The sequence below is a fragment of the Melozone crissalis genome, unplaced genomic scaffold (genome assembly GCF_028551555.1).
Source record: "Melozone crissalis strain CALT ecotype California unplaced genomic scaffold, PUWL_Pcris_2 ptg000057l_1, whole genome shotgun sequence".
NCBI lineage: Eukaryota > Metazoa > Chordata > Aves > Passeriformes > Passerellidae > Melozone > Melozone crissalis.
The window spans coordinates 6306017-6324955 of NW_026535835.1; the positions used below are offsets into that span (position 1 = coordinate 6306017).

At 60.5% G+C, this 18939-nt stretch overlaps 2 protein-coding genes across 3 annotated transcripts; one reads left to right on the top strand and one right to left on the bottom strand.

The window, feature by feature from the left end:
* The first annotated feature begins 1979 nt into the window (after positions 1–1979).
* Positions 1980–6925, top strand: GAS2L2 (growth arrest specific 2 like 2). The gene is made up of 9 exons (XM_054287503.1): positions 1980–2201; positions 2277–2646; positions 3246–3487; positions 4132–4239; positions 4790–4886; positions 5188–5434; positions 5599–5775; positions 5848–6522; positions 6604–6925. The coding sequence occupies exons 2-9, from the start codon at positions 2289–2291 to the stop codon at positions 6923–6925; spliced, it is 2226 nt and encodes a 741-aa protein (XP_054143478.1). The 5' UTR covers positions 1980–2201; positions 2277–2288.
* A 3456-nt stretch (positions 6926–10381) lies between these two features.
* Positions 10382–18496, bottom strand: RASL10B (RAS like family 10 member B). Of its 2 annotated transcripts, none has more exons than XM_054287204.1 (4): positions 17934–18496; positions 14647–14973; positions 12008–12132; positions 10382–10652 (listed from the first exon to the last, which is right to left on the bottom strand). In XM_054287204.1, the coding sequence occupies exons 2-4, from the start codon at positions 14860–14862 to the stop codon at positions 10382–10384; spliced, it is 612 nt and encodes a 203-aa protein (XP_054143179.1). In that variant the 5' UTR covers positions 14863–14973; positions 17934–18496. The 2 variants fall into 2 exon arrangements, with proteins under 2 accessions (XP_054143179.1, XP_054143180.1); XM_054287205.1 differs by lacking the exon at positions 17934–18496 and adding an exon at positions 17161–17206.
* Between the last annotated feature and the right edge of the window lie 443 nt (positions 18497–18939).

Consider the following 18939-nt stretch of genomic DNA (forward strand, 5'->3'; position numbering starts at 1 on the left):
AGGAGAGGTGAGCAGGACAGAGGGACGTGTCTGTGCATGCAGGCTGCAGGGACAGTGTGGCTGCACATTCCTCATTCCTTCCCCAAGGCAGGCTCTCCACCTGGAAACGCCTCTGGCTCCTGGGCAGGGTCACCAGTTTGCAAAGGGCCAGGGTGTCCCAGGGCTGGGGATGGAGCTCAGCTTCCCAGGGCTGGGATTCTGAGCCATTGCTGCTGGGCAAGCCAGGGCTCAGCTTTATTAAATGATTGATTGAAGCCATTTGTGCAGTGGTTCTGCCAGAGCTCAGAGCCCAGCCCTGCTCTGGTCCTGCTGTGCTGTCAGGGTGCTGTACTGGGTGCTCTCCTGATGCCAGCAGCTTCAAGGATTCCTCTTTCCCTCATTTTTGCCATTTCTAGACTTCCTCTGCAAAGCAGGGCTTGCCCTAAGCAGGGCAAGGGGTTTCAGTGGTACCCAGTGCCAGCTGAGCTGTGGGTTTGGCAGGATGGGGAGCCAGCATCCTCCCATTCTCCATCACACTTGTGCTGAGCCCTTCATGTGCAGACACACACACAGGGGCTTCATCTGCCCAAAACCTCAGGGGACTTTCCACATTTCCAGAGAAACTCACATTTCCATAGGAACTGAATGACAATCAGGTGACGTGGCCTGCGGGGAGTCCCAAGGGCTTGGAGACCTGACAGCAAATAAAACCAACCTCTGGATGTGTGGTGTTGGGGTTTGTGCTTGTTTTCCTGTCACACTTCGCGTTTGGGTTGGGTTTTTTAAAGCAAATCTCCAGTTTCCTGACAGGGCTGTGTTTCAGATGCCTGTGGGTGTTTGGGGTTGGAGAGGGGGATGCTGGATTTGGCCTCAGCTTTCATGCTGGCAGGATCAAAGAGGGGAGGTGGATCCCACTGAAAACTCACTGATGGTGATGAAAGCATGGAAATTCTCCTTCTTACTTCAACCCCAAATTACTGAGGATTTTTCCATGCTTTGGAATGTGTTAATAGGTTTTTTCCCCAGGCTGAATTCATTCATTATCCCTTTTCCTGTCCCCTTAGGAGAAAGCCAGGCATCCCCTGTGCTGTGCGACTGGAGGATGGGACTAAAATCCTCTCCCTTTTTGGGTTTTCCATCTCTTCCCTGGCCTGCTGCCATGTGTTTCCTGGGGCTGTGTTTTGTGGGATGTTTTGGGGCCCTGTGATGCTGCAGAGGCAGCCGGGGTCACTTTACTGTGTCCCATCACTCTGGGGGGGGTCTGGGGGAGCTGAACTCACACCCTGAGCCTTTCACCCACTCCCCTGGGTGCCCTGGATGGAAATCCAGCTCCTCAAGGGTTCTTTTCTCCTGCTGGGCACATCAGACTCCCCCAGCCTGCCTCACATTCCCCAGACAGAATAGCTGGGATTCCTGCATTCCCTGCCCCAGAATGACCCCGGCTGGACACTGAGCTGCACTGGCATCAGCAGGGACAGGATGGGTCCCCACCACAGCAAGGAGCCCCACAAAGCCCAGGAGAGGCTCTGCTTTGTCCCCGAGGTGTGAACACTGCCCTGGTAGATTTGTTTGGGTTTTGCAGAGGTACCTGGGTGCTGTGGCAGCTCTGCAAGGCCTGGCCTAGGGGGGGAGTGTCCCACATTCCCAGAGGTGCCCACTCATGGGCAGCTCTTTCCTTAAAGCCCCAACTCCTGGAGCCACTCCATCCCTGCAGGAGCTTTTCCCAAACTCCTCGCTGCTGTGGGCAGTGGGGGAAGGAGTTTGGGAAGGAGCACAGAGCAGGGAAAGCCCAAAGGTGGGTGTGAAAATGAACCCTCCTCACCTTGAGGTCGCCCTGAAGATGCACCTTGTGGCCCTCCTGTGCTGGAGGTGGGTGTAGGGGTTTTGGGAAGGGGGAAAATCCCCCTCGTGTGGCTGGGAGCATCTTGGGTGCTGAGGAGCTGCTCTCCAACTCCTTCCTGCCCTGGAGCCAGGACCTTTGGGGGAAAACCCACCCCTGGCGTGGCTGGGGAGGAGCAGGGCTGTGAGAGAGCAGCGGGTGCTGAAGGGTTAACAGGGAGTGTTTGCAGCCAGTCCCTGGTCACCAAGGAGAAGCCATCAGCGCTTGGGAAGGAAACAAAACACCCAGCAGGGCGATTTCCTCTCCCCAGCACCACTGCAGGGCTCGGGGCGCCAGCAGGACACTGCCACCACCCCAGGTGGCAGGGAGCAAGAGGCACCAGGTGAGTGTGGCTGCCGGGGAGGTGACAGGGACAGCACAGGGACAGCCACGTCCCCACCATCCTTCTCCCTCCCAGTCTTATGGCAGAATGTGGGGCACCCCGGGCACGGGGACACGCAGCATCCGTCCCTACCAGTCCAGCGGGCAGTACCTGTATGCCATGAAGGAGGACCTGGCAGAGTGGCTGAAGGAGCTCCATGGCCTTGACATCGAGGTGGGCACCTTCCTGGAGGTGCTGGAGACAGGGGCTGTGCTCTGCTCCCACGCCAACCACGTCACCCAGGTGGCAGGGGAGTTTGCCCAGGTGTGCCCCGAGGTGGCCAAGCACCTCCACCTGCCCTCTGCCGGTGTCACCTGCAACCTCACAGCACAGCCTGGCACCTTCCAGGCCAGGGACAACGTCTCCAACTTCATCCAGTGGTGCAGGAAGGAGATGGGGATCAAAGGTAGGATGCCAGGCCCCAGCTGTCCCATTTCTCTGTGTTTCGCCGTGTGTCCCCCAAACCCAGCGCCACCCCAGCATGGGACAGCACTGTGTGCAGGCATCCCTGAGCTGGCATCCCTTGTGCAAGGTCCTCCAGGCTTGGCAGCAGCTTTGCAGGGTGCTGGCACATGGCTGGAGGGTTTGCTTGGGTGTAAATAGGCACAGGAGGAATGGCAAAGGAAAGGGTGGATGGCACAGATGATGCCAGGCATGGCATGATCCCAGCCCTAAGGACAGCAGGAGAAGTCCTGGCTCCGAGCAAAGCATCTGTCACCCTGTCCTACCCCCATGGATGCCCAGGGAGGGGAGTGGCACAGACTAAGACATCCTCAGGGCTCCCAGGCACTGAGTTTTGTGCCTTTGGGATGCCATGAAACAGCTGCAGATGCCCAAAAGGAAAAGCTCTTCCTCCTGTATCCCTTATCCCAGCTCTTGTTGAACCCAGCCGTATTCCTGGTGGGATGGCTCCAGTGAGGAGCACCCTTTGGGTGGGTTTTGCCTCCATCTGTGCCCCCCATCTGCTCTGTCCCCATCCCCATGTGGATGCCCTGCCCTGCCCAGATGTGCTGATGTTCGAGACAGAGGACCTGGTGCTGAGGAAGAACGAGAAGAACTTTGTGCTGTGCCTGCTGGAGCTGGCCCGCCACGCCTCGCGCTTCGGGGTGCGCGCCCCGACCCTGGTGCAGATGGAGGAGGAGATCGAGGAGGAGCTCCGGCAGGAGATGGAGCTGCCTCCCCCAGAGCCCAGCCTGCCCTGGGCACCCAGGAGGGCACCACGGGACCTGCAGAACCTCGACCTGATGGTGCCAGGGGCAGGGGGGCATGGGGATGGATGGGCATGGGAATGGATGGGGAGGAGCATGGGGATGGATGCAGGTAGGAATGGGGATGGATGGAGATGGAGATGGGCATGGAGATGGATAGGGATGGGATGGGATTGGGGGGGGGCATGGGGATGGACATGGAGATCAATGGGGATGGCTATGGAAATGGATGAGAATGGGCATGGAGATGGATGGAAATGGAAATGGAAATGGAAATGGAAATGGAAATGGAAATGGAAATGGAAATGGAAATGGAAATGGATGGGGGTGGGGATGGGCATGGAGATGGATTAGGATGGCATGGGGATGGATGGAATGGGATGGGGATGGATGGGATGGGATGGGGATGGATGGGGAGGAGCATGGAGATGGATGGGGATGGATGAGGATGGGCATGGGCATGGAGATGGGCATGGAGATGGATGGGCATGGGCATGGAGGTGGAAGGGGAGGGACATGGAGAGAGATTGGATGGGCATGGAGATGGATAGGGATGGAATAGGGGGGCATGGGGATGGGCATGGGGATGGATGGGGCTGGGCATGGAGGTTGATGGGGATGGCATGGCACCTCAGGACCTTTCCCAGCAGCCCTGATGGAGGACCCATCCCTGCCACCCTCAGGTGCAGCACCTGGTGAGCCGCTGTACCTGCCCTGTGCAGTTCCCCATGATCAAGATCTCCGAAGGGAAATACCGAGTGGGGGACTCTGACAGCCTCATCTTTGTGCGGGTGAGCCTGCTCCACCCCTGCTCTTGGGGGAAAAACATCAGGAATTCTGCTCTGCTGCCATGACCCCATTTCCACAATCCTCCAAAAAGGGTCTGTGGGGGAGTTTTGATCACTATTCTCAAAGCAGGGGAGCTCAGCCCTGTCACAGATGTTGGTATGGATTTAACCATCCATTTGTGTGGGACAAACCCTGACACCCCACAGAGCCACAGCCTGCTCCCACCCAGCTGTGGGAGCACTGGGATGCTCTGAATCCATCCCCAAGCCTGGCCAACGAACTCAGCACACCACAAGGGACAGGGATTTTCCAAAAGGATCCCTCATCCTCCTTGTGGTGACAAAATAAACCTGTCGGGATGGCCGCAGGAGCTGAGCCAGGGACGCAGCCGCCCTTTGGGACACCTGGTGGCACTTAGTGCCAGCCACAGTCGCCCTTTGGGGACACTTGGTAGCACTTGGGGCCAGCCCATAACTCTCGAAGCCCGGCCGGGGGTGCCACCCCCAGGCTGCTGCCGGTGTCCCCTGTCACGGACATTCCCGATGTCCCCAGATCCTGCGGGAGCACGTCATGGTGCGGGTCGGGGGCGGCTGGGACACGCTGGAGCATTACCTGGACAAGCACGACCCGTGTCGCTGCACGTCGCTCTGTGAGTCCCCGCTTCCCCAAACCCCGCGGCTGGCTTAGGATGGGGTCTGTGCCTGGTCTCGATGCTTCTCGGAGGCTTTGGTACAGCCTTGCCGAGAAATATCGGGTTTTGGGGACTTTCTTCGGTTTTGGTGGCCACTAGAGGTCATGGAAGACTTCAGGATGGAGCCGCACCCCCAAAGCCGCTTTGCAGGGAGCACAGGCCCCCTCGGGGGGCTGGATGCTGACCCACGGCTGGGTGCGCTTCCCCGCGGGTGGGTGCATGGCACGGGGGCGCTGAGCCCCCCTCGCTGTCCCCGCAGCTCACAAACAAGGCCGGAAGGGCCGGAGCCCGCAGCAGCAGGTGCAGCACGAGGTGCGGCTGTGCCCGGCCGCCCGCAGCCCCCAGCCCGCCCTGCTGCTCATCAGCCGCTCCCAGAGCCCCCTGCCCGCCGTGCCCTGGGGGGGCCGCGTCCCCCCTGCCGCCCCCTCCCCGGAGCGCTGGGGTCGCCAGACCGGTGCCAGCCCTCAAACGGAGCCGGCACAGCCCCGGAGGGTCCCCTCGGGCAGGTAAGTGCTGCAGAGATGCTTCGTGCCCCAAACTACCTGGATTCAGAGCAGGTTTTGGAGCATCTTTGGAATTTTTTCACCTCTCCCGTCTGGAGGTGCCCAGCACCAGGTGGGACGGGGGGATGCAGCAGCTCCCGGCCCCTCTCTGCGGTCTGTCCCTGCAGGATGCGGGAGCCACCCGCTGTCCCCTTGGGGAGGCAGCCGCCACCATCCCGCTCACCGGCCCGATCCGGCTCCCCTGGGCTCGGAGCTCGGGGCCGGGCACCCACCCCGTCCCGGCTGAGCGCCCCGAACGGCGCGGGGGTGCCCAGGGCATGGCAAGGGACCAGCCCGGGGACATCATCCAGCCTGGGGACATCATCCAGCCTGGGGACATCCAGGCCGGGGACACCATCCATCCCGGGGACATCCACCCCTGTGGCACCGGCACGGGGCAGGCCCGCAGCTCCCAGCCCACGGACGGCACCGGCAGCTCCGAGGAGCGCCCAGCAAGGAGGAAAATCATCTGTGCGGGCTGCCAGGCCGCAGGAAACGGGGACAGCCACAGTCCGTGCCCCCAGTCCCCTCAACGTCCGTGCCCCCAGTCCTCCAAAGGTCTGCGCCCCCTCCTCGCACCGGGATGCTCCAGGAGACCCCCGGAGCCTGAAGAGCTCACAGGAAGGGAGGCAGGGAGCCCTGGGCCGGGGCCGACAGCCCTCACCCCGGAATTGCTCCAGCCAAGCCCCAAAACCGAACAGCAGCGTTAAACCCCCCCTCAAAGCCAGCCCGGCCCCCCGGCCCCCCACCCCTCAGGGCCGTTCTGCGGGGGGGTGCAGGGTCTGCGGTGCTGGGGACAGTCCCCAGGGGACAGGACAGCGCCACCCAGCCCCGAGCACAAGGGCTGGGGGCTCTGAGGGACCTCGGGGGGCACAGGATGGGGCCGAAGGGTTCCGGGGGTGCTGCGGGCACACGCAGCCCCCCGGCTATGCCAGAGTGCTGGAGGAGCTGTCCCGCGGCCCGCAGCCCCTGCGCCCCGTGGGGATGTGGGGCCAGGGCCCCAAAACTGCCCCAGGAGCTGCCCCGGAGCTCCCGGCCCCGGGGGGGACAGAGCGGCCGGGAATGGGGGGCCAGACCCCATCCCAAGGGGAGGCAGGGGGGCCGGGAATGGGAGGCCAGACCCCATCCCAAAGGGAGGCAGGGGGGCCGGGAATGGGGGGCCAGACCCCCCGGGCCAGCACCGCCGCCAAGCCCCGGCGCTGCCTGAAGAAGCCCGAGCGGGTGCCCTCCATCTACAAGCTGAAGCTGCGGCCCAAGGTGCGGCCCCGGCGGGACCACAGGCCGGGCAAGCGCCCGTCGCGCATCCCCACCCCGCTGGGGCAGCGCCCCCGGGGCCAGCGGCGACCCCCGGGCGCCCCCCGAGCCCCCCAGAGCGGCCGCGCCCGCCCCGAGCCCTCCCCGGGGGACAGCGGCACCGGGCTGAGCGAGGATGAGGAGGAGGAGTCGTGGGTCTGAGCCCAGCCCGAGGCACGGACAGACCGACGGACGGACGGACGGACAGAGCCCTCCCTCCGAGGGTGGGAGCGATGCTGCAGCTGAAGATGGAGCAGAACCATCCCCGGTGGGATTGCTCCCACACAACCCGGGGGGTTCCACCTCATTTTCACCGCTGCACCCCTTCCTTCCCAATGGATTTATTTTTCTGGTAATCCTGCTAAACAGGCTCTTCTGTACTGGAAAAATCCAGCCCCAAATCGATGCTTTCTGCAGGGGGAAGGGTTTAGCCACACCTGAAGAGGGGACACCCAATCCTTGACACCCATATAAAGCATCTCACACCTCAGTGCTCCCCATTGGCACCGGTGAGCCCCGTGTCTGACAGCTCCAAAAGCCTCCATGAGTGCTGGGGGGTCACAGGAGGGACCCTGTGGTGGCTGTGGTCCCCTCTCAGTGCTGGACGTCACCAAAACTCTCCAAATTAGGGTCACAGCAGGCACTGCTGCATCCCGAGCCCCCAGCAATGCTGTTTGTGCAATAGAAATGTGCCAAAACTCCATTTCCACTTCTTTTCTGTGTGGGTGGGTGGGTGGGGAGGGATGATAATCCTAATGTGGGCACAGCAATCGTCCCCCTGAGAGCCCCACAATGCCCAGGAGAGTCTCATTTTCCACGAGAGGATGGAGCCAGCCCCGCTTCCCTGCAGAGGAGCTGCAAATGTGAGCGCTGGCACTCGGGGGAACGCAAAACCTGCTGGCAAAAACACTCCTGAGGCCGGTACAGAACAAGGGGACAGACCTGATTTTTAATTCAATTTCAAAGAAGGAGGTGCAGGGCGTCACAGGCGGTGCAGACACCTCGGGAATCTCCAACAAGGAGCCCAGGGGGTAAAGGGAAGCCAAGTCCAGGCTTGGGATGCTCAGTGGGGCAGGAGGAGGAGGAGGAGGAGGAGAGGGGAGCATCCTTGGTGAACCCAGCATCACCCCCAGGAGCACAGGGCACAGAGCTGGCACTGCCCTGGGCACAGCAGTGGGGACATCCCAGCTTGTGCCAGGCCCAGGCTGCTCTCAGCAGGACCAGGGAGGCGTTGGGTGAGTGGTAAATCTGTAGTAAGGTGTGAGTAGGGCCACAGGGTGCTCGTGCTCCAATCCCTGTGCCTGGACAACTGGGATCTCCCTGCCTGCACCCCCCACCCCTTCCTGGGCTCTGGGGAGAGGAGCTCTGTGTAGCCCTCGCTCTTCCAGGAGCTGGGAAATGCTGTGGAAGCAGTGAGAGTTGTTGTTATTACTAATATAACTTCCTCTGTCTATAAAGTACAATAGAATATAACAATTATATTTATAACCTTTTTTTTTCTTCTTTTTTTTTCTTCAAAATACTAAATAGATGCTATAAAAACCTGTAACTAATTGTGCTATAAACTGCAGGCTACAGGGTTTTAACAAACAATGTATTGGCTTAGTCGTTGATATGTGTACGTGTGAGCACTTTAGAAATGCTTTATTATTATTAGCATTTACCAAGGAATTTCCTTCTCAGACAAATTTGGAGGGGTAAAGCTCTAGCCAGAGATCGGTAAGTGGACTTAGATGTGTTAATAAATCCTGTCAGGATGAGCTTGGACAGGGAGCCAGGTTTGCCATGAAGGCGAGGGACGGTGACAAGTGCCACTGCCCTTCCTGGCTGAGATGGACTCGTGTCCCCCCATTGCCTTTCCTAATTTTTTCCCTTTTTTTGTTTTAAATTTTGGAGCGAGGGGTTTGATTCCCCAAGCAGGGAGGGAGGAGCAGGATGCACGCCCAGCCCTGGCACAGGGATGGGGTGGTCAGAGGCACTGGAGCTCAGCTGGAGCTGCCTTTAGTGGGAAGCAATTCCAAGAGCACAGTGGAGCTGCGCTGGACACCGGGCTGTGGTGCCAGAGGGGATGGGTGTCCTGTTCTGATGAACCCTTCCAGCTCCTTGTGGCAGCAGGAATCACGGGGATGGATTTGCTGGAGCGTGGATCAGACTCAGATCCTGCCTCAGCAGGTGAGGATGGTGTTTCCCTGCGTCTCACAGGGACCAGCCATGGAGAAACCACGACCCTCTCGGCCTCTTGCTCTGCCTCCACCCCCCCATCACCATTTCCTAGCAGGGGCTGCCCTTTGCCAGCCCGCCCTGCAGGGCAGCACGCAGGCGAGCTGCGGCTCTGGTGCAAACACAAACCACAAGATTAAAAAATAATAATTAAACAATTAAAAAAAATAATTAAAAAAAAAAAAAACAACATGGAGGACTTAGCTATTAGGGATATGCAGAGAGAAAAAAAAAAAAAACAAAGCAGGAATTCAGCTGGAAGTGCTGCTCCAGCTCCCTTTTGCTGCCGAGGCAGCATCCTTGTGGGAAAACCCAGCCTGGTGGCACTGCCGGGGGCACAGGGGGCACAGGGGGGTGCCCACCTGCCTGGGACACCCCGGGGGCTGGGGTGCAGAGCTGGTCACCTGCTGAGCCCAGGAGCAGAGGTAGCAGAGGGGTGACCTGCCCCGCAAGGAGCGTTCCCGGGTTATTTGGTGCTCACAGCCTTCCTGTGCTGGGGCTGTGCTGGGGCAGAGGGGGGCTCAGAGCCCTGGGAAGGCAGAATCCAGCTCCTGGGGGTGTCAGGAGCAGGATTGGGATTTACTTTTTCCCCCTTTTTTTGCTTTCATCCAGAATATCCACCTGGAGATCTGACCTGACCAAACCAAAAGACAGCGCATGTAGCCCGGCTGCTCTGCCCTCCGTGGGGAGAAACCCCACAAGGGGAAAAGCAGAACTCCTGTTTCCCTGTGCCCCGGAGACAGAAACACCCCCAGAGCACCGGGATACAGGTGCTGGATAATTCCCTTCCAGGAGCAGGTGATGAGGCAGCACCAGGAGCTGCCCCTGTGCTGCCAGGGCAGGAACTGGCAAGGATGAAGGGACAGCCAAAAATTTGGGCACCTCCTCCACCCTCCAGTGGCACGTACAGCCCCCTGGGATGGCTTTGGCCTCAAGCTCTGCAGGCTCGCAGAGAGCTCAGGGCCATCCCTCACCCCTCACTGTCCCCCTGCACCCCCTGTCCCCAAATGTCACCTCAGCAAGCCCGGAGGTGGCTCCAGCACAGCTCCCACTGCCCGGGGAGCAGAACCATCCCTGGGTTTGCGGGGTCCTGGGCAGGGGGAGCTCACAGGATGGTGCAGCAGAACCATCCCCAAATTTGGGCAGTCCTAGGGTCCCTGGCAGGGGTCTCCTCACATGATGGTGCAGCAGAACCATCCCCAAATTTGGGCAGCCCTGGCAGGGGTCTCACAGGATGATGCAGCAGAACCATCCTTAATTTTGGGCAGCCCCTGGACAGGGATCTCACAGGATGGTGCAGCAGAACCATCCCAGGGTTCGGGGTGCCCCTGGGCAGGGGTCCCTGGGCTCACATGATGGTGCAGCAGAACCATCCCCGATTTTGGGGGGTCCCTGGGCTCACATGATGGTGCAGCGGTTCCTGCGCAGCGCGCCCTGGAAGCGGATGGTGGTGTGGACGTGCTTGCAGCGGGCACAGCCCACGCTCTTGAGGAGCTCGCTGAAGAGCAGCAGGATGTGCCAGTTGTACTTGGCCGAGCACTCGATGTAGCCGCACTTCCACGTCTTCTTCACCAGGTTGGAGACGTTCCAGCGCGGGATGACCCGGCCCCGCTGCAGGTCCCGCTTGTTGCCCACGATGATGATGGGCGTCTCCGAGGTGCCGATGACCCTGGGGAAGGCGGGCAGTGAGGGAGGATGGCAGGGAGGGACACAGAGGGACAGCCCACAGAGCTCAACCCGTCATCCCCAAAGGGCTCCTGGCTGTGCCTTGCCTTGTCCCCTCGTCCCTCTCCGTGTCCAGCCACCCCCCATGTGGGAATCTACAAAATCAGAGGGTTTTGGGAAAGCTGCACAAGGCAGGGCTCAGAGACAGCAGAACTGTGATTAGAGCTAAGCAGCAGCCTTGAGATTGGTCAGCAGAAAAGTTATTTAAACTGTAGAAAAGCAAGGACAAATACAACAATGGTCTGTGTATTAACGCTTGTCTAGAATAACTTTCTAAGCTATTTACATAAACTATTTATATAAACTTTTCTGGAAAGCTAAACCTTCCAGAAAAGTTTATCTAGCAAGATATTAGGAAGTCTGAAGCTTAATAATAGAGTTTTGTGCATTGTGTTTTAAAGCTTACAAGTAGGTCTTGTATTCAAAATAAGCAAGCATTGTTTAACCAAAGGTACATGGATACATGGATAGAACTACTGTCAATATGCTTTTGCTCTGTGTGATTGGTCAAAAAATTATAAAGTAAATTGTAACATTAAGTTCTTAGTTTTCTGCTTGAGATGGGAGCTGCTGGCATCTTCCCATTGTCATAACCAAGTAATGAGGCTGATGCTGGAAAATCAAACAGCTCAAGGCACGTTCCAGCAGTCCTGTCCCATTGGTGATTTGTACACAGCCCCCAGCTGGTGACACCCCCATGGCCCCTGCAGCTGCTCACCCAGGGCTCAGCCACAGGGGACACCTGCCTGGCTCATTAATGCACAAATCAACAGCCAGAATCAAAGCCAGATCCCAGCCAGGCTCCTCAGAGCTCTGCCAGCCTTAACCCTGTTTCTTCTCTCTTGGAGTGAGAGTGAGAGGTGTGGAAAGTGAAGTGAAGTGAAGTGAAGTGAAGTGAAGTGAAGTGAAGTGAAGTGAAGTGAAGTGAAGTGAAAGGTGTAGGATGTGCCGCACGTGTGGAATCTTATTGAGGGCAGCTAATCCTCTTTTCTTGGGAATTCTGTCAGGAATGAGGCAGGGATTTCCTCAGAGCCTTTGCTGGGCATTTTGCAGCTAGTTTTGGGGCTGGCAGCAGAGAATCCTCCAGCCCTCCCTGGGTTCCATGGAGCAGGACAGGGAGCAGCTGTACCAGGAATCCTGGGTTCAGAGGAGCCTGCCTGGGCTCCTGCTCCTCTCTTGGTGTTTGGGCTCCCATCCCTGCCAAAGGGGCTTTGTGCCTGTCTGGTATCTCCTCTCTGATGCCAGGATGTGCCCCCCTGGTGCAGAACTCCCTTGCCACCACCCCGGAGCCATCCGTACCTCGTTTCCAGGATCTGCTGGCGGATGGTTTTGATGTACTCGAAGCTGTCAAAGCAGCAGATGTCATAGACCAGGATGTAGGCATGGACACTCCGGAGCCCCCTGCAGCACACGTCTGCCCACTCCTGCAGGGGCACACAGGGGTCAGTCCTGGCTCTGGGCCTGGGGGATGCCCTGCCTTGCCCTGTTCTGGGGGCTGCACATTGCCCCAGCACCCCTCTCTGCTCTGCCCTGACCCCTCTGTGTGTGCCCCACAGCTCTGCAGCCTCCAGAGATCCCTTATTTCCCCTGTCAGCCCAGGGGAGAGGTAACAGGATTTATCAGCCCCAATTCCACTCCTGAGGGAGGATTGCAGCCTAATTCCAGCCCAGAGCTGAGCTGGGAGTGGGGTTGGATGCAGCCCCCTACCCTGGGAGTAAAAGCTTCATCCTCCAGAGCTGCTAATTAGCTGTGCTAATTAGTGATGCACCCTGGTTTTTGGGGCAGGGCGGGTGAGGAGGATGCTGAGCCCCATCTGAGGGTGATGCAGCAGCAGCTCTGTGGGTCACAGGGGGAAGGTGACAGCAGCTCTGTCTGGTGGGGACACGGGGACAGAAGAGGAGCAGAGGCTGCTGAGGAACTGAGTGTGTGAGAGCAAGATGTGGATCCAGGGCAGAGGCAGGCAGGGGTGGCCTCTCTACAGCCAAAATCTGGAGCTGGAAGAAATTAATGCTGTTAGGAAACCCTTGGGTTTCTGGGAACAACCGGATTTTTTTTTTTTTTCATGTCATGAGCGAAAATCTGCCTCACTTCAGGCACTTTCCCATCTCAGATGGGACTGGGAATGGCAGCCCCTGCAGGCAGCACTGCAAAACCCTCCTGGGTGCCTCTGGAGAGGAGAGAGACTCTCCAGGGAGGAAAGGCATCACTTGTCCCTGAGCAAACCCCCTCAGAGCCATGAATCAGCCCTTCCCGTGTTTATATCAGAATGAGGAGGGGAAAGGGGAGTTTTGGGATGTGGGTTGAGCTGGCAGGGCACAGAGGGACACAGCCCCTCCCTGCCCGCCCAGGGGAGATGCTGGAGAGACCCTGGGGCTCAGGGATGCAGGAGGATGGAGCAGCAGCCTCGGGGCTCCCTCTGAGCCCTGATACACCAGGGAGACAAGGAACTGCAGCTATTTCACCGTGCTGGGGGCAGCTGTGCCGTGTCAGGGTGGTTTTCCTCAGCAGTGCAGGTCTCCTGGGATGTTTGAGTGTTGCACTGCAGGAGCAGCACGTCAGAGAGGCACTGGCTCCTGCTCCCCTTGCAGGACAGCACTGCAGGGATGCTGCTCCTGGCACGGAGCTGAGTCTAGGATGTTTCCCTGCAGACAGAGCTTTATCCCTCTCCTTTCCCCTCAGAGCCACCCCTCTGATCACCCTCTGTTCCCTGGAAACCTCCATCTGCTCCCACTGGCACCTCCTCTGGGGTGCAGCAAGGCAGGGAGTTAATGGAGTGTGTGAGCATTGGCTGCTGTGTCAATAAATTACCCTTTGCTATTTCGGGCTCTTTCTCACGCTGACCTTTCCTTCCCTGCGCTCACCCATTAATTTTTAAACCTTCTCCTCGCCCCTGGAGTGCTCATTTCACCTCCTGCCTGATGGTACAGGTGCTCTTGGAGCACTACATGGCCCCTGTGACCCTGGCGCTGCTGGGGACAGGGACACTGTCACTGATTGAGGTGGCCTCACTGGTGGCACTGCCCTGCAGCCACAGCTGGGAACCTGCAGCTCCTTTCCCCACAGTGCTGACCCAACCTGTGCCCCTGGGGCTATGGCATGAGCTTAACATCCTATTTTCCTCACTAAATCCACCCAGAAGTTGTTGGCGCTGGTGGCAATGCTTTCCGACCCCACACTGCTTTTTGGGGGGGTTTGGAAGCACCTGAGGGGGTAGAGGGGGAGCTGGTGGGTTCAGAGCTCCAGAACAAGCCCAGGCAATGCTGGAGGGGACAATGGCCACTCCCAGGAGGGGACAGGCTCTGCCTGCCTTGGGCAGTGGGTGCATCAGGGCTCCAGGAACCCCTGGTGTCACCCACATGTTCTGCTGTTGGTCTGACACTGGGTCAGGCATAGTGGGGTATCTAATCGAAGTCTGGGCCCTGGCTTTCGTGCAGTTCAATTAATCATTGTTCTAAGATGTTCTTTGATGGGGAGGGGCTTTATTGGCATCTTGGGCTTGTGACAGCTCAGTTGCTTTTTAACCTTAGCTACTTGGATAGCATGTGAGCACTCTTTATGCTGTTATAAGGTTAATTTGGGTCTCCTGTATGACCACAGGATTTACCAACCCTAGATTTGCTATGGCTCAGTCAAGGACTGGATCCCAGTGCTCCAGGATCCCAGCTGTGGGCAATGCCAGAGCCACATCCTTGGAGTGGGATGCCACCTCTCTTGTGTTTGCTGTCACAAAAATTTAGAGCACACTTTATCCTGGATCTGCTCAGCAGGATCCATGAGGACATAACCCCTCATTTAGCAACTAAACCTTGACACCGAGAGAGAGAAACATCCCCCAAAAAGGCAGAGCTGCAACCCCACAGATTCCAACAGCAAAACCCCACCAACAGGGGGATCACCCAGACCCGCAGAGGTGGAGGCGCCCTGGGGTGCCCCTGTACCTGCAGGGTGTTGACAGGGAAGGCGGTGATGGGGGGAAAGTCCATGATCTGCAGGTCGTGCACGTGGCCGTTCATGACCACGGCGGGCAGGTAGACGCGGCGGGCCGTGGTGGGCACGCACACCTCGCTGAACTCGTTGTACAGGAACTGCCGGACTATGGCGCTCTTGCCCACGCCCTGCGCTCCCAGCACGGCGATCTTGAAGGTTGCCACCATCCCGCCGCGCTCCGGCCCCGGTGCTGCCCCCGCGGTGCCGAGGCTGCATATTCCCGGGCAGGGGGCCTCAGCCCCATTCAGGATGCATTTCCCCGCCGGGGCTCCCCGTCACTGCAAGGCCAAGGAGAAGCTGGTCAGCTCTGAGAGATCTCTCTGGGTGTTTACTCCAGCAGGAGCTGGCAATGTACCCAGGGGCTTTGGCATTGCAGGACCTCAGGGTTCTCCTTGGAGCGTCCCGCCCCAGCAGCCAAGGAGAGGCAGGATTCCAGGATTTATTCCAGGAATAAAGTGGACTTTATTCCAGGAAGGTTCTCACAGGCACATTCAGCCCTTCCAGCTCCACAACAAGGAAAGGCTCTGTCTTTGCTCAGGGTCCCAGGCTGTGCTGGGCCACTGTCACCAGCTGTCCCTTCCCGGTGCTGTCCCAAGCTGGAGAATCCATCTTCCCTGGGTTTGGACAGCTGGAATTACCTTTAGCGGGCGGGGGGACATCGCTGAGCGCCTGCGAGCGACAGCTTGAGCGTTTCCTCTCAGCCTTGGAGCGGCTGGGGAATTAACTTGATGGGGACTCATTCAGCAGCCAGCTGACAGGGTGAGCCCGGAGCCACCCCGGGGCAGGGCCCACGTTTGGGGGACACGGGGGGATAACCCACACACAGGGACGTGGGAGCTGAGCCTGAGCAGCCCAAACACCGCTGGCACCAGGAGCTGTGATGGGGACGGGTGAGGGATGGGCCCCACTTTCGCTGGCTCCCATCCCTGGGAAGCAGCTGGTGCTTCATCCCAAAGCGTGGATGCTTTGACCAATTTCTGATGCTCTGGCCCATTTTCCCTGCACCATCCCCGAAGCGCAGGGCAGCAAAGTGTCAGGTTCAAGCACTCTGTTGTGGCTGTTTGATGGAGATTATTTACCCCAGGGGGAGCCTGGGCACAGCGGTTCCCATTGCTGGGTGCTGGAGTGGCCGAGCTCCCCGGGATCCCTTCCCTGGGCCATGGCTCACACCACACTCACCTTCCTCACGCCAGGACCAAGGACCCTGTCCCCTCGTGCTGCTGGCACTGTCCCCGGGGTGCTGTCCCTGTCCCCGGGGTGCTGCCTGTCCCCAGCCCCGTAGTGGGGATATTTCTGTGCCAGATGCAGGGAAATGGGGGGTGCAGGAGCCCCCAGGCCCGACCCTGCCAGGGCTTTTCTCTGCCAGCACACAGCACTGTCACTGCAGGTCCCGGGGGCCACCCTGCTGCAGGGACAGCCCTGTCCCCACAAACCCTTCCTCCTCTGCGGGGCCGGAGCGTGATGGAGCCTCACAACTGGAAACCAGAGCCTCGCTGGAACTGGGGCACGGGCTGAGCCCGCTGTGCCCCAGCCCGAACCTCACTGCCCTCTGTGCTGGCCCGCGGGGACACTGCACCCCAAAAACATCACAGCCCGACCTGGTGGTGCCCGGCCCTACAGGCGGCTGCTGTGGGAAACTGAGGCACAGCGGGGGGACCCTTCGGGGCACCGCACGGAGAGGAGGTGGGGCAGGGACCGTCCCCGGTCCTCGGGCGCTCAGCACCGGGCTCAGGCCGGGCTCCGCGGGCTGCAGGGCCGGGCGGGGGCTCCAGGGGGCTCCGGGAAGGGCGGCCCCGGGCCCCGCAGCGACCTTGGCCACGCTGCCACGCCTGGGGCACTGCAAGGAGCGACCCCTGAGCCCCGCAGGGCGGGGACAGCGTCCTGCACCCCACATCCCGCACCCCACATCCCTCACCGCACATCCCTCATCCTGCACCCCACATCCCGCACCCCACATCCCGCATCCCACATACCTCACTCCCTATCCTTCACCCCACATCCTTCACCCCACATCCTTCACTGCATATCCCTCATCCCACATCACTCACCCCACATCCCTCACACCACATCCCTCACCCCACATCCCGCACCCCACATCCCTCACACCACATCCCTCACACCACATTCCACACCGCACATCCCTCACCCCACATCCCTCATCCTGCACCCCACATCCCTCACCTCACATCACTCACCCCATATCTCGCACTCCCTGCATCCAGACCCTCGCGGGGATGCTCCGGCCGCGCTGGGCAGCGCAGCACCCCCGGCCCGCGGCGTCGCTGGGGCTGGAGGGGATCGGGGGATGCCGAGGGGGGACGACACCCGCACCCCCGTTCCGGCGGGGGAAGGGGAGCGGAGAGCCCCGGCGCTCAACTTTCCCCCTTGTCCCCTCATGCCATCCACCCCTGCCCTGACCAGCGGTAACTTTGCCCCCGTCCTGCCCTTCCCGGCCGATCCCGTACCTGGCAGCGGCGGCCCGGGCCGGCGGCGCCCCGGCGGGCGGCGGAGCCATGCGGCGAGCCCGGCTGCAGAGCCCCGGCCCGGCCCGGCCCCCGCCCGGCGCGGCCACACCGGGGGGAGCGGAGAGCCCGGCCGGGGCACGGCGGGGGGAGCCGGGCAGGGATGGAGGCGGTGGGATGGCGGGGATGCCCGGGCGGGAGGCGGGCAGCGCCCGGGGAGCGATGGAGGGAGGCAGGCAGAGCTCAGGCAGGGATGCGGGCAGCGCCCGGCGAGGGAAGGAGGCTCTGCCCAGGCAGGGATGCGGAGGATGCCCGGGAAGGATGCGGGCAGTGCCCTGGAGGGAAGGAGGCAGCACCCGGGAAAGGCGGCAGGGAATGCACAGAGCGAGCCGCAGGAATCCAGCAGAGACACCGGCTTCTCCCGGGGCTCTGGGGAGGCGCCGATGGGAAAAGACCCTCCCATGTCCCCCCTGCAGTGTGCTGGGTGCAGCGGCGTCACCCCTTCCCTCCCCGGCGGCTCCGGGCTCTCATGCCCGCCCCGGACGGGTCCCCCGGGCCGGAGCCCCTCGGAGCAGGAGGGCAGGAGCCCTCCCGGGGACTCTTTCCCTCCTCCTCCGGCTGCCCGCTGTGCTCCGGGCACATCGCTTCATCTCCGGGGCCGGGGGCTGCTCTGTGCCCGCGGGTCCCTGAGCCCAGCTGCCCGCAGAGCCCCCCAAAGGAGGGACATTTCTGTTGCAGTGCCTGCGTTTTTGGGTCACCCCGCACGGAGCCTTTACCTGCGTGCTGGACAGAGGGAAGACGCTGCCTGCACCTCCAGGACCATGGTCCAGGCCCCCGGGACACGCTGCCGATGGAGTCCCTGCGCCCCTCTGCTGCTCGGAACAGCCCCAAAGGCCACCCGGGCTGGCTGTGACAGCGGCGAGCACCGAGGTGTCTGCACAGGGCTGGCGGCGATCGCACGGGCTCGGCCGGCTCCCCCCAGCCTCGTCAGCACCTTCGGCTGGGAGAAAACATCATCTCCGGGCTGAGGAGGGGGTGCAGGGGCAAACACAGCGCCACATCCCTCCTGGGGACAAGGGGACAGCACACACAGCCCCGCGGCTGGGGGCACAAGGACACTGGCACAGCCTCGGCACAGGCAAAGGGGGTCACAGCCCCGGCAGGGATCGGGGCGTTATTTCCCTGCAGAGATGCTCAGAGATGCAGATATCTGTCTGTCCCTGGGGTTCCCAGCAGCCCCGGACGCTGCTCCCCATCCCCGCACGGCCACGGAGCAGCGCCGAGCCCCGGAATGTCTCGGGCGGAGCGCAGGGACCGCGCTGCACATGAACTCTCCCGCACGATCCAGGCTCCAGCCTCGCGGCTATTTTTAGCGGTTCCCTCCGAGATGCTCTTCAGTTGCAGTTTAATGTGTGAAATTTAATATACGAGGAGCTGGGGGGAGGGGAGTGGGGCTGGATCCCGGCACGTCCCTGCTGGCTGCGAGGTTTATCCCAGTCTGAGCAACACGAGTGCAAGGCAAACCTCAAATCATCCATCCAAGAGTTCCTGTGTGTGCTGATGTGCAGGTGGCAGAGCTGGTGGCTGTGGTCAGCTCCTGCCTTAGCCAGATCCAAAATCCTCCCCTGAGTTCCCACAGCCCATCATGGGCGCAGGGATTGCTGGCACGGAGCAGGATGGGTGTGAGGCCAGTGGGAGCACAGGGATTTTGGGGAGCCCACCCAGCACAGCAGGATTTGCCCCAGCTCCAGCCAGAGCAGCCAGGAACAGCTCAGGAGGTCC

Excerpts from the sequence above, each read along its gene's own strand:
- GAS2L2 (XM_054287503.1), top strand. The coding sequence starts at position 2,289 with ATGTGGGGCACCCCGGGCACGGGGACACGCAGCATCCGTCCCTACCAG. Across the intron at positions 3,488-4,131 it reads TGCAGAACCTCGACCTGATG|GTGCAGCACCTGGTGAGCCG; the intron begins GTGCCAGGGGCA and ends TGCCACCCTCAG. Across the intron at positions 5,435-5,598 it reads CGGAGGGTCCCCTCGGGCAG|GATGCGGGAGCCACCCGCTG; the intron begins GTAAGTGCTGCA and ends CTGTCCCTGCAG.
- RASL10B (XM_054287204.1), bottom strand. The coding sequence starts at position 14,862 with ATGGTGGCAACCTTCAAGATCGCCGTGCTGGGAGCGCAGGGCGTGGGC. Across the intron at positions 12,133-14,646 it reads TCCCTGTCAACACCCTGCAG|GAGTGGGCAGACGTGTGCTG; the intron begins GTACAGGGGCAC and ends GTGCCCCTGCAG. Across the intron at positions 10,653-12,007 it reads CAGCAGATCCTGGAAACGAG|GGTCATCGGCACCTCGGAGA; the intron begins GTACGGATGGCT and ends CGCCTTCCCCAG.